The sequence below is a fragment of the Barbus barbus genome (assembly GCF_936440315.1).
Source record: "Barbus barbus genome assembly, chromosome: 21".
In the NCBI taxonomy this organism is placed as follows: Eukaryota; Metazoa; Chordata; class Actinopteri; order Cypriniformes; family Cyprinidae; genus Barbus; species Barbus barbus.
Window position 1 is genome coordinate 15,955,737 of NC_136749.1, and position 14,782 is coordinate 15,970,518.

General features: G+C 33.9%; 2 protein-coding genes across 2 annotated transcripts; one reads left to right on the top strand and one right to left on the bottom strand.

Moving 5' to 3' along the window:
• Window positions 1-5,239: 5,239 nt before the first annotated feature.
• On the bottom strand, window positions 5,240-6,618 carry LOC306887805 (urokinase plasminogen activator surface receptor; the record flags this gene model as incomplete). Its single annotated transcript, XM_079445816.1, has 4 exons — window positions 5,240-5,451; window positions 5,593-5,706; window positions 5,805-5,951; window positions 6,570-6,618. 4 exons carry the CDS (start codon window positions 6,616-6,618, stop codon window positions 5,240-5,242), a joined length of 522 nt encoding a protein of 173 aa, XP_079301942.1.
• A 2,747-nt stretch (window positions 6,619-9,365) lies between these two features.
• On the top strand, window positions 9,366-14,585 carry LOC306887327 (nonsense-mediated mRNA decay factor SMG9-like). The gene is made up of 13 exons (XM_079444976.1): window positions 9,366-9,879; window positions 10,437-10,511; window positions 10,624-10,852; window positions 11,609-11,706; window positions 11,819-11,931; window positions 12,037-12,148; window positions 12,227-12,322; window positions 12,578-12,663; window positions 12,879-12,985; window positions 13,131-13,238; window positions 13,323-13,448; window positions 13,730-13,871; window positions 14,037-14,585. The coding sequence occupies exons 1-13, from the start codon at window positions 9,736-9,738 to the stop codon at window positions 14,113-14,115; spliced, it is 1,515 nt and encodes a 504-aa protein (XP_079301102.1). The 5' UTR covers window positions 9,366-9,735; the 3' UTR covers window positions 14,116-14,585.
• Window positions 14,586-14,782: the final 197 nt, after the last annotated feature.

The following is a 14,782-nucleotide window of genomic DNA, read 5'->3' on the forward strand; positions in this document are numbered from 1 at the left end:
TTTTAATACGTTTTATAACTTTCAATTGATCAAAAGTGACATGGAAGATATTTGTTACAAATGTTTTATTTCTAGTGAATACAAGAATACATTACAGTATATCTGCAAGTGTTAATGCAAATAAATGCGTTAAAGAAACAAGTTGCACTGACGCCAAACTTTTGAAAGAGTTTTATATACAATGGTTAACATTTGAAGTGGATGAAAACCTTTAATCAAAGTTGCTTTAACCAAAATGCGTTCTTTTCTTAGGGCAACTTTGATAAACTGTTTTGATCCACTTCAAATGTTGACATATATATATATATATATATATATATATATATATATATATATATAACTGTGTAAAAGTCCCAAGATGCTTTGAGATCATCAGATTTCATCTCCTTTGTCCACAACAATTCAGAGGCCCAAGGCATAAGGATTTGTGCAACAAAATATTAGTGTATTGAAACTTAATTCCATGTAGAAACCCAAGTCTACACCCGCTTGAAAGGAAAATAATCAGTAAATTAGAAATAAAGAGAATTAGACATTAAAATACAGTTACTGGCCATTGTTTGCTAAATCTTTTTATATCTGTTATTGTTGAATATTGCAAAAGAGAGGCAAAAATGGCTAAATGAAAATTTCACTAAATACAAAATGAACAACTTGATAAGCACTCTAATGTCACCAATACTCACACATCCTAGAATCAGGCATTAATATATATATTTAGATGATCATTTAACTGATATAACCAACATGCAAGAATGTTGGCTGGATTTGATTTTTTTTTTATTTTTGTAAAATTGAATCCTCAGCGAATCATGACAACTGAAAGCTCAAAATGAGGTCTGTAGTGTGGCATACATCAGAATCCCCAGCTGAAAGAAGCGGCTCGGAGTGGCTGTTTGAGCACTGTTACACAGATGACCTTTACAGCAGCTCTGGTCCGCCGCCATGCTGGACTGGCCGATCTTGGTGGACAAGTCACCCATACAAAAACTTCTGGTCACACATCCTTTCATCGTCATCATCTGTCCATCACTAAAAACTGTTGAAAATGACGAAGAGGTTGTTACAAAACCTTTAAAACAACATTGACACAAAAGAATCTCATTTGGGGCAGTGAAACTGAAAAATGACACAGTTTCATTGCCTGTGGTGCTGAGCAGTCGACTCTTGTGAGATGTTGATGTCAGAAATACCCTTAGGCTCATATTATATCTCATATTTTAACAAATAACATTTTTAAAACTAATCAAAGCTGTCTAATGCAATTGAATGTAGGCCTGCCATTCAAAAGTGTGGGGGCTGTGGGGCTCTTATGTTCATCAAGGCAGCATTTATTTGATCAAAAATACAGTAAAAACTAAAATTGTGAAATATTCATACAAATGTATACTTTTATATTTAATGCTTTTTTAAGTTTAATTTTCAAGCAGTCTTCAGTTTCACATGATTCTTCAGAAATCACTGTTGATTTGGTGCTCAGGAAACATAAGAAACATTTGTTTCCCACTTGAAAACAGTTATGCTGCTTAATGTCTTCTCATGAAAATGCGTATAAATAGTACGACAACAAAAAAACAAAAACAAAAAAAACACGAAAACTCGTGGTATTGTTACGTAAAAGTGGACTTTTGCGTGTGTGTGACCCTGGACCACAAAACCACCAGTCACAAGTGACGATTTTTCTAAATTGAGATTTATACATAATCTGAAAGATGAATAAATAAAATGTCCATTGATGTATGGTTTGTTAGGATAGGACAATATTTGGCAGAGATACAACTATTTGAAAATCTGGAATCTGAGGGTGCAAAAAAAAAAAAAAAATCAAAATATTGAGAAAATCGCCTTTAAAGTTGTCCAAATGAAGTTCTTAGCAATGCATATTACTAATCAAAAATTAAGTTTTGATATATTCATGGTAGGAAATTTACAAAGTATCTTCATGGAACATGATCGTTAGCCTACTTAATATCTTAATGATTTTTGGCATTAAAAAAAAGGATAATTTTGACCCATACAGTGTGGTCCAGGGTCACATATATGATACGAACGTGTTTGGCGTGCATATAAAACGCAGGTTTCGAGTAAATATGATACGCATCTACCCCACAACCCTAATCCTGCCCATCGCGTAGTGTAGCATATCCACGCCAAAATCCATTTTTGCGTATCAGTACCACGAGTTTTTATTTGGCGTACTATTTATACGCACATTCATGAGATCGGGTTGACTTTGTACAACATATATTTAGGATATATGTAATCTAAAAATACAAATCTAATTAATAATGAATAGGCCTATAAAAAAATCTCATTTGATTTTTCTTTTAAAAAAAGACACTTTGTAAATAATATAAATGTTAACCCTTAGAGCTTTATTTACTCTGACGATTTTTGTCTTATCTTGCCTGTTGCCTGGATACAATGATCTTCCTCATCAACACAAGGTAAAGCTGATGCACAGTCTTCTCCACTGCAGGTGTAGCAGTGCATTCCATTTGGGATCATCTTGGGTAATGCTATGAAATATGCATAGTTAGAGTTACAAAATATACTCCAGCAGAAGTCAAGTCTGATGTAAATACTTTTTTTTTTTTTTTTTTGGTCACATGATAATATTATTGGTCCTGTGTTAAACGTACCTGGTTCAGTCTGGGAGTTGCACAGGTTAGTATTGCAGCACTGATTGTTGATGACTATTTTTGTAATTCCAAAGTTTGCAGATGCAGCCACGCATTGATGAGTTTCAGAGCAGTTCTTCATAATCATGTCAGCCAATGTGTTGTTTCCTACAGCAGAAATTTACATCAGCCTCGTTTTTAAAATGACTATTTCATTTCAAATATTCAAACTGCCCAAAACTTACCAATATAAGATGTGGTCCTCATAGTCCCACACTGACCAACAGGACACTCCACTGTAGTTTCAGTGCATTTAATTGATGTCTCAGGTATGCACTGATAGCAGGTTAGGGAATTTACTGAAATTGAATAAATCTTTAAGCGCAGCAACAAAAAATAACCCCTAACCCTTTTTGAAAAATCTACATCAATTCTGAAAAATATGATATAATGCAAAGTAAATCTAGGACACAAAGGAAATACAATATTAATGTTTAAGTCTGCTGGATTTTGTACTACAAATATTCAGTTCAGCATCCCTTATTTTAATCTCATAAATCCCAGTTATATCAAACATACTTAACACTAACAAATGTGTAAAGAAAAATTCCAACAATTACCTTTGTAGAAAAGTGTACTGATGAGAACAAACAGTAGAGGCTGTGCCATTTTGATCTGAGTTCAGACTGAGATGAGAAGGGAGGCACAGGAGACTACATCCCTCAGTCTCTGAAGAAACATGAAACTGCTGAAACTGATACTGTCCCTCAAAAAAACTGTTGTCAACGTGTCACATAGTTCATAATTTTTCCAGCTGAAGTTGCTAGTGAAACTGGCAGTAGAGATAAGCAGGGAAGAAGTGGGAGCAAATAACAAAGGGAATATGATCTGGATGTGAGAACAGCTTATCCTCGACCTGCACTGAGTAGTTTTATTGTCTGAAGCTAATGTTAGTGTGTTGTAGTAACATGGCCTGGAGCTGATCACTATTACTGACTATAGAAATAAGGTTTTATATATTACAAGGAATCAAATGCTGGGGTATAGGTAGTGTTGTGTAAACAAAGTAACTGGTTATTGTATATTTGTTACATTTATTTTGCAATGTAACAAAAAGCAGGAAGTAAATCAGGTTTTAATGATCACAAACACAATACTGTCTAATTAAGGATTACTTTTTTGTCTCAAAAATATTGTAAATACTTGATGAATATTTGAACTGCAGCAGTGGTTCGCAGCCTTTTGGATTTCAAGATCCCCCTTTATTCAAGACAACTATATGGCCCTCCAATGATATGTACCTCTGTTACTTTTGTTGTAGTAGAAATAATAATTAATTTAAACAAACAAACAAACTCATGTCAGTTTAATGTTGAACATCTTTATTTTATTATTTTTAACATTTTAATTCAAATAATAAGACTTTTAAAAACCAAAACTATTAAAAAATTAGAAATATTTATATTATTTTCATTACAGGCCTGCATTGAAACCTTTCTTTATAAAATAATGCCACAATCATAGCAGTTTACAGTAATAGAACTATAATTAGGGCAACGAAGATCAACGTTGGTAGTTTCTGAAATGTTTTAAAATCAGTAATTAATTGTTTCAAAAGTTTTTTTGTGATATGTCCCGTTTAAAAATATTTTAATAACATTTATTTAAACCCAGAATGTACATGAAACATGGAATATAGGTTGGCTGACAGTCCTAGTCAACCACTGTAAATCGAGCCAATAGCAGCTCCCTTACGAAAATTAACCATGGTTTTACCACAAATAAAACCAAATAAACATGGTTACTATAATTAAACTATTGCAACCACAAACTGAACATGGCTTTGCTACACTAACCATAGTATTTGTGGTAAAACTGTGGTTGTAAAAATGTTAATCAATACGCTGAAAAAACCATGGTTACTACACTTTTACTATAGGCTAATAAAACCATGGTTAATTTTCGTAAGGGCTGTGTTAATGGTCGATGCTATGGAACCATTTACTTGAGTATGGTTAAATGACAAAGATATCTACATAAAGATATTTTATGTAACTTAATTTTGAACAGTCTGCAGAGCAAGAAATGCATCTTTATAAGCGTTCCACATCTACTACAGTCCCCTCCACCACCACCAGAGGTCTCCATCTCCTCAATGAATTCCGGGCTCAACGCTTCTACAGTGTTTCCATTTGCTCAAATATAACACATTGTATAGTTTCATAAATGTACAATGATTTTTTTTTAAATAAAAATCTAAATAAATAAATAACCCTTAGATTTACGATGTTAAGAACTGTGGAAACACGTCTCAGTCTGTGAAAAGCGCCACTGAGATTTTATTTTTATTTATTATTATTATTATTTTATTTTGATGTGGATCACCTGAGGCTTATTCAACCAACTTCCAAAAACATGTACATTGGCCCCACACAAACCAAATGTAATAAAATATAGGCCTAGATGTCATTGCATTAGAATTAAATGATAAAACTATAGAAATAGGCCTAATCTTTATACCAGAACACAAATTAGAGAGAAGTGTTTTGTAAGAGCTAATAAAAAAAAGTGTTTTGTAAGAGCTAAATAAAAAAAAAACCACTGAAAGAGAGCATATATTAGAAGACAAACAGAGAGAGAAGTGGTACCAGCATCAGGAAATAAACTCTCAAGCTCAGAGCGCCGTTACACAGGTTTCCCTCACAACATTTCATGTTAGCACCAAAGCCATAGGACTGTACAGGTAATCCCAGTGCCAGTGTTCCACTCCGTTCACAGAACAACTTGCTTGAACATCCTTTTGTGGTCACCTTCTTTCCATCGACTTCAGCTGAGAGACAAAAAAAGAAGAGATGGTGTGACGTTTAAAGCCCTAAATAAAAACTGCTAATTACTGACATTCTGTCTATGTATAGATTTAAATAAAAATAAGGGTTATTATTATTAATGCTACTAATAATAAAAGGTTCACCTGTTGTAATAAAGCACTGAGTCTCATTACCCTCACAAGCCATCGTACGTGTGCAGTCTGCAGTGGCATTGCAGGTGAAACATCTCTTCCCGTTAGAAGGCTTTGGTGGCAAATCTGTACAGGTTATATGTAGACATGACATTAAAATAAAATTCAAAATATTTATATATAAAATATCAAGACCTCAAACTGAAATCTTATAATCGAAGTACCTGGTACACTAGCATTGTTGCATAAATCTACATTACAGCACTGGGAGTTGAGGGTCACTTTGCTTTGTCCAGAATTCATGCTCCCAGTAACACAAGAAACAGGATCTGCACAAGTCTTTGCAGTGCTGCTACCCACTTTTTTGCCATCTACAAAGAACAAAATGAAAACCCATTAATTAACAAAATCCTTACTCAATTTACAAATTTTTCATGATCATCTTATTTCTTACCTACGTATACGGCCGTGGTTATGGAGCTACAATTGGATGGACAGGTTGTCGTATTTTGTTTGCATGTTCCAGCAGAATTTGGTATACAACCATAACACCTCAGTGTCAGTGCTGAAAAATAAGGTAATTAATGCATTGATCAGTACTTTGGTGTCAGCATGATATGTTTGCAAACGAAGCACCAATCTTAAACCGGAAACCAGTTTGCATCTTATATCTGATTTTAACATTTAGAAACAAATAGTATGAACTTTTAAAATAAAAACTCCATATAGATAGCTAAAACTAAAACCATATCCATTTTTTTTACTTTAAACCTAAAACTATTTAATATTAAAATATTGTTTTATTTCATAATCATAAGTTTGTCTTGATGTAATAAAATAAAACTAAAAGTGAATGAAAAGTTAATGAAAACTATAATATAATATAATATAATATAATTGGCCGTTTATAACAAGCCATTGAAAATAAATATGTCAAAAAGGCACAACAAAATTACTAAAACTATAACAAAAATTAGCCTGCACTGTACCTTTGGCGAAAAAAGCAGTGGTGAGAAGCAGAGTAATGTGCAGCGCCATAGCTGGACTAACTGAAGGATAGCAGCTCCTCAGCAGGAGTGCTTATATATGCATTTCCACAGGTCTGTTTTGCATTGTAGAAAGGAACAATAAGCACTGCATGATTTCATTCCAAAACTACATTTGTTAAGCAGAATCCTCAAAAGGCAATATCCTCTGTATGAACTTGAGCTCAAGGAGGAAATGTAAAACGTTTTGTAAGAGCTATAGGTTCAATTTGTTAACATCAGTTAATGTAGTATCATGAACTAACAACTAACAATAAATATTTATTAATCCTGGAAAATATTAATGTGCAAATATAATAGTACTTGATCATAATTAATGTTTGTTTGTAATATATTTACACATATTAACATTTTTACTTGAAATATAAAAAATGTTCTAGTATATATATATATATATATATATATATATATATATATATAGTCCATACAGTACTTACAAACCTACATACATATTCTTTCACTATATGGACAAAAAATTATACATTCTTTAAATATTTAATTGTGTGTTTCATAGAAGCTATAAATAGATACCACTGTGCTTGTATCAGAAAAAAGCTTTTATTTTATTTTTTATGTATTTCATAGATACATGAAATGTGCTACAATGTATCAGAAATGGCTAGTAATCCTATCCAACAGGCCACCTCTACATTTTCATAACAATGCAAATGTCGTATTTACATTACATGTGTAATTTTTACCTAGTTTTGCATTTTTCTGTGACGCTGACCTTTTTAAAAACAAATTTGTCTTGGAATGATACTTAAGTGACTGCTGCTGAGACTTTCAATGTATATGACTACTTAAAGCTCTCATATTGTCACAATATGTTTTGTTTTATCTTAACTTTAAAAAAAGGAGATGGCAATTGAATCTTGAAAATGACAGTTTTAATCATGAATGTGTCAAGAAAGTTATAATTATTAAAATATATTTACAATTCATAAAAATGTAGCTTGGCAGCTGTGTATAGATAGATAGATAGATAGATAGATAGATAGATAGATAGATAGATAGATAGATAGATAGATAGATAGATAGATAGATAGATTAATTACTTTATTCTCCCATTGTTACATTTATTTATTTACATCTTGAGAAGTGGGACAAAACAGGGTGCAAAATTGAAAAAAATAAAACTTTGTACTCAGACAAATGAAACTACATTTATGTATCTTATATGTACTAAGCTACTGAGCTATGCTTTGATGCAACCTCCCGACTTCGACTTTTCTCTTTTTTTTAACAAAATGTGATTTTTACCTTGGACTGTGTAATATAATTTCAATTTTATTTTTAACAGCATTCAAGATGTTTTTAACATTTCAAAACCCATTCTCATGTTAGAAGACAGATTACACGTTCTCATGTGACCAACAATTCCACAACAAATATAAAATATCATAATGAAATATTATCAAAATATTCATCTGACGGTGGTGACAGATCTTGAGTTGACACATCTGACAGTGGTGACAAAAACCTGAATTTGTAGTCATTTTAACTATCAAATTCATTGGGTCCATCAATTAAACAAACACAACAAAGTGAGTATGTTATTGTTCATAACGCTTTTATTCAAGAGTCACATTTAAGTATTTTTGGAAGACAAAATCTGACGGTGGTGACATCTGACTGTGTTGACAAATTTGGCATTTCTTTCACAAACAAATAGAGTTCATGAAGTAGCCATTTTGTTTTTTTCTGTTGATGTTAGATGCTAATAGATCCTGCTTCAGGAGAATAAAATGATGTAAATATTTCAAATAATTTCCTCAGAAATTGGAAGATGGTGTTGACATATCATGGTTGTGTCCAGGAAATATTAACATTAGGATTTAAAATATTCTAAAACTATAAAACTGACCAGAGCCTGACAGTGATGTACTCTGCAGAGAAGGATTGTGGCAAGGGGGTCCTTTAGAGTGACAGCTGCCCCTGATATTCACTGATTTTATTATATTTTGATAAATGTCTGACGGTGTTGACAAAATGTGGGGACACAACTTTGAAACCTTATGAAACATGCATGTGTCACCGAAAAACAAACTTGCTTTGATATAAGATATTATTAAGTGTTACTTTTGATAAAACAAGATTTTTTTTTTTTTTTTTATCCATTTATAGCATCTGAATGATTGAACCCTTCTCTGTGGACACACTGTTTTAGATGTAGTGAGAAGACAATAAGTGTCATAGACTTCACATAATAATGATAAAATTAAATTGAAGGGGATAATTGTGTTAAATACATTCTATTATTAATCCCCATAACATTTACAATTGAAAATATTTTTAATTTTTAAACCTAATAGCAGTTACATTTGCTGGATATGTTTTGTCCCATGTCTCAAGAATGACTGGTATTTATTTATATATGTTTATTTACTAATTATTCATTCATTCATTCAGGTTTGGGCCTCCATGGTAAACGTTAATGTAATAAAATCACTGGCCAAAAAAGGCCACTTACAATATTATTTAAAAAATGGCAATTGTACTGACATTAAGTAGCCTATAGGTGTTTTTACACAAACTTCCGATGAAACCAGCTGAAGCAGATTCAGGATAGGCTATGCATGATATAATCTTGGTGCTCATTGAACAAATACAATACAGCTAATACAATTATATTGTATTTATTTAACACAGCTATATTTTTATATAGCTTGAAGGCCAATACGATTTTATGTACCAAATGATTGGAACCAAAAAACGAAAGTACGTTTTCTCATCGGCCTCTTTTCGGGTTCGTACCGTTCCCTTCACTCAACAGTCTGGTACCTGTTAAATAGATACTATCTGACATTTATTTACATTCTACTACATTACAAAAAGTGAACTATTTTGCTACATAGTTACAGCATGTAACTTAAGTCGACATTGCTATTTAAACTAAAACGTTTTATTAATTTATTAGTAATTTGGCTGTCGACAAGCCAATACAGTCAGCTATTAGTTATTAATGTGTTTTGATATGTGACGTTAATGTTACGGCTTTAATAATCACTATAAAACGGTAGACCGTTAAGAAACCGCCCTAAAAGTGTTGCAAGAATAGCCTAAGAGTAAGAAGTCCAGCACTCAGTAGTGGTGTCTCGCATCGGTCATGTCGGAGTCGGGTCACAGTCAGCCCGGGATGTACGGACAGGGAAGGAGGAGGCGGCGACGGCGGGACCGAGACCCAGGACCACCGGCTCAAAACCTCTCCGGACCCAGTCGAGATCGAGACTATGTTCCCCGCGAGCGCAGGGTGAGATTCTGTCAAAACACGAGCTGCCTACCTAAACAGCATTTTAAGACATGGTTTTTGAATGATGATCTAAACATAATAATGCTTTAGTGCAGAAATGTTCTATGTTTTAGATGCCAAATATAATCCTCGTGCGAGGGACCCCAATCCTTCAATTCAAAAGCTACTGGATATATTTTTGGATATATTTATATTTTTATAAAAATCTAATTTATACTGTGAAAATATCTGTACTATAAAAATATGTCTAAAGAATCAAATTTAGTTACTATTAATGCTTCTGTAACAAAACTCACTGTTTTATACTGTATTGTTTATTTGTTTATGTAATCTGTTTTTATTTTGATCAATTTTGTATTATTTATTTTAATCAAAGTTTGTATTATTTATTTAAATCTTATTTTTATTTTTTTACATTTATTTCAGTTTTTTCATACATTTTCCACAGACCCCCTAGCACTGCACCCCTGTGGGAGTCCCTGGACCCCAGTTTGAAAAAGCCCTGCTTTATTGACTGAATTGTTGAGTTGTATGATATTATTGTCATGTATTCTCAGGATGGCAGCGAGGAACCCACAGGACCTCTTCTACAGAAGACTCCCATTATTCTTGCTAAGCCTCCTGGAGAGCGAGTATGTGTATCATTTATGTATATCCTACACAATTCAAGTGAATGTTTTATTCTTGCTTTGGATTGTTTTGTAAATAATATTGATACATAATATTGTCTTTATTTGGTTTTAGTCCAAACCAAGTGTTCCAGCAAGTGGAGCCCCATCTTTGGAAAAGCCGATCATGCTCATTAAAACCAGAGATGAAGTGGGGAAACCTGGGAATCCTCCTGACGTGGCTCCTTCAGTCTCAGGTGCAGGAACTGCCAAACTGGAGAGGGAAGGCCAGCGCCCGACCCAACCGGTGTATCAGATCCAGAACAGAGGCATGGGTTCAGCTGCATCCGGTGGAGCTGTGGATCGTCAGTTATTTTCTTACGTGTTGCTCCTTAATGTATCTTTTAATTACACACATAAGCTTTAAAGGAATAGTTCATCCAAAAATGAAAATTTGTTAAAGAATTTACTCACCCTCACTCCATCCAAGATGTAGATGGAGAAGATCGGAACAGATTTGTAGAAATTTAGTGTTACATCACTTGCTCACCAGTGGATCCTCTGGAGTGAATCGGTGCCATCAGAATGAGAGTTCAGACAGCTAATAAAAACATCACAGTAATCCACAAGAAATTGTCACAACTCCAGTCCATGTCTTGTGAAGGGAAAAGCTGCATGCGTTTAATAAACAAATCCATTAAGACATTTTTAACTTAACTATAATCCAAAACAATAAACAAATATGTCAGTGGATTTGGATGTAAGAAGTCAACAGGGGATTTTCACTCAAATTTAAAACACCTAAATGATTTGTTTCTTACAAACATGCAGCTTTTCACTTTACATGAAGTCATTCATTAATGGATTGGAGTAAATTATTGTGATGTTTTCATCAGCTGTTTGAACTCTCATTCTGTCAGAACAAATTCACTGCAGCTTGATCCATTGATGATTAAGAAATTAACTCATCTACATCTCGGATGGCCTAAGGGTGAGTATATTTTCAGCAAATTTTCATTTTTGTGTGAATAGTTCATTTAAACTGCTATTATGGGTATTTTATGTCATGATTTATTTTCTGCGATTAACCAATCATCATACATTACCATGTGATTTTTCAGCTGTGATTGGCCAGACTAAGCTCCTCCCCCCTGAGAAAATGAAGCACAGCATTAAGCTGGTGGATGACCAAATGAATTGGTGTGACAGTGCTATGGAGGTGAGGGCATATTTTTTTTCTGTTAATAATGTTATGTTTTGTATCTATTGCTCTATATAGGTGCATAACAGTCAGGTGAATATATGCTGAATGTGTGTTTATTATATATCAGTATCTGCGAGACCAGACGGACATGTTAGTAGTTGGAGTTATTGGGCTACAAGGCACAGGCAAGTCCACAATCATGTCTCTCCTGTCTGCAAACAGCCCTGAGGAGGACCAGAGGTTAGTCCATCACCAGCATCCTGATTTTGTATTTGTTTCCACCAATTTATTTGCCTTTACACCTCATTGTTTTGGCATTTCACCCAATGATTCTCTGTTAAACAGGGCGTATGTGTTCAGAGCTCAGACACAGGAGATCAAGGAGAGAGCGGGGAACCAGAGCAGTGGAATCGATCTCTACATCACTCAGGAGAGGGTCATCTTTCTGGACACGCAGGTCAGAGTGTAGGATCGCACAGAACAGTGCTGTTTTCATGTAGTTTCTTGATAAACTAATAGTCATGTTCATCTCCAGCCAATTTTAAGCCCCTCTATTTTGGATCATCTCATTAACAATGACCGCAAGCTTCCGCCGGAATACAACCTCCCACACACATATGTGGAGATGCAGGTGAGTATAAGGCAATGATGCAAAACACTCTATGCCATGTACTATTTTACAAATAATGCTGTATATTAATATAACATAATATTATGTATTAATAATTACTATATGCCATGTATTTATATTAAGAATTATCACATAGACTTTTACAAATAGTATTTAATATTCAAATAATTGTACTTTACAAAAATTATACTGTAGTTTTAATTAAACTGAAATTCTCCCTCTTTCGTTTTTCCTGTTTCCAAATGTTTGGTTCAGTCTCTGCAGATAACTGCCTTCCTCTTTACCGTCTGTCATGTTGTGATTGTGATTCAGGACTGGTTCACTGATATCAACTTATATAGGTAATGATCAGAAGTCATTCTAATATGCTGATTTGGTGCTCAAGAATTATTATTCCTTTTTTTTTTTTTACACAAAAATGTCGTATTGATCCCAAAGTTTTGTAAAGTAATGTGTATCTATATCATGCACTTTAACTTCAGTTGTCATAGTTAATAATAAATGGGAAACTGGAGGCTCTGTGTGGCATAAAACTAACAGCTGAGTCTGTAAGCAGGTTTCTGCAGACTGCTGAGATGCTGAAACCCTCGACTCCATCAGCCAGTCATGACAGCGCTGGCTCCTCAGGGGCAGATGATGGCTCTGAGTATTATCCCCACATAGGTCAGAAAACTATTAATGATCATAATTATTCTTGAATTATTTACTGGGCTGTACTTTCACATTCATGATGTATGAAACTGCTGGCAAACGCTCACAGATTTAGTTTTGTATGAGGCTTTAATATCTTTTCTTTCTATTTTCATAGTTTTTTTGCAGAACAAAGCAAGGAGGGAGGAGTTCTGTCCGCGAAATCTGAAGAAGATGCATATGACAGTTGACAAGCTTATGGCCCATTCCCACCTAAAATATAAAGGTCAGTCCACTTGACAAGAAAGTAAACGTTCATAAGCACCACATGATTTGGTGTTTAACTCAGTGATGTTTTTTCCTATTGTAGGCACCTTATCCATGCTGGATTGTAACATATTCCCAGGACTGAATCAAGATTACTTGGAGACAGAAGTCAATCTTTTCCTCTTACCTATGATGGAGAATGATGGCGAAGATGCTTTGACAAGAGCAGGTCAGAAAATAGCTGTTGTTAAACTACATTTTAGAACTGTAAGGAGCTAGTTAAAAAAGTGAGTCATAACCAAATGTTAGAAAAGATTGTTCAGTACTGCTGTTGATAATGTTTATAAATTGTGTTTAATTTTTAATTTTATAGCTCATATAATCAGAGAGCTCATGCAAATAGCTCTTTAAAATGAAAAAAAAATATTTTGGACTTTTCCATGATTCTCTATTGTTCTTGAAGGATCTGCTAACTTAATTTGCATTGGGTTTGTATCTTTTGTGCACCAGGTTCAGGTCCCCCTCTTTTCTCTCTGCTGCCTGGTTACAGAGGTCATCCCGGCTTTTCTTCACTGGTTTCTAAATTCCGCAGTCAGATCTTGGCTATGTCCCGCAGTCAGCTCTCACACACAATCCTCACTGAGAAAAACTGGTAAGGCACATAATGCTTCTGTTCTTCCTTTTGGAACTGAATTCTTTATTAATTCTGATATCAGATTGAAATAAATATTTCAATTAGTACAAAGTATTACACAAAATGATTTCTATTTATATATGTACATTTTAAGATAATGGATGACTGCATTTGTTTTTACAGGTTTCATTATGCGGCTAGAATTTGGGATGGTGTTAAGAAATCATCTGCACTCTCTGAATATAGCCGACTACTGTCATAGTCATGATGGTCTCTCAGTACCTGTGAGTTCATTGTTAAAGAGGACTAGGCTCCTGCTCAGATGATTTCAGATTGGAGGCAGTTCCCACTGAGCACTGTAACACCGAGTGAGGTTTGATCATCTTCTTCTGTGAGGTCTGGATCACAGCAGCGGAGTGCTTTGCGGTTTGGGAGTTGTGCATGAGCTGGTTGTTGTATGAAAATTAGCAGGTGCCTGCCAGGGTCCATCCAGTCATGTGTTAAACTCATTGTTATTACAAAAGATAATATGTAAAGATTCAGTGATGTAAACATTTTCTTTATACAGTAAAAATGTCCAAAAGCCTTTGATTTTCATATTTTCTTGTGACAGTACACGTTGCTTTTCAGATATATTTGAACAAAAACTTGTAACTTAGATGCAATTACAGCATGATTTTTATATATCAGTGTTTAATGAAATTAAAAATAATAAAAACATGTCGCATCTTTATTTGCTTGGTGGTTTAAAATAATCTTAGCAGACAATATTCCATTATTGAATTTTGGTCCATACTATTTTTGGAAAATTTAATTATTGTTTATTATCAGATATTGTTAAACTGAGATAGCAAAATTACAAGATAACATTCACTATACACTGAAATGTATGATATAGAAAAAATTACTTGAACTTATTTGTGTTTGTT

Bases quoted from the DNA above. Each gene is read 5' to 3' on its own strand.
- LOC306887327 (XM_079444976.1), top strand. From the start codon at position 9,736: ATGTCGGAGTCGGGTCACAGTCAGCCCGGGATGTACGGACAGGGAAGG. The intron at 11,707-11,818 runs GTGAGGGCATAT...ATTATATATCAG, and splicing joins GGTGTGACAGTGCTATGGAG to TATCTGCGAGACCAGACGGA. The intron at 12,986-13,130 runs GTCAGAAAACTA...CTATTTTCATAG, and splicing joins TGAGTATTATCCCCACATAG to TTTTTTTGCAGAACAAAGCA.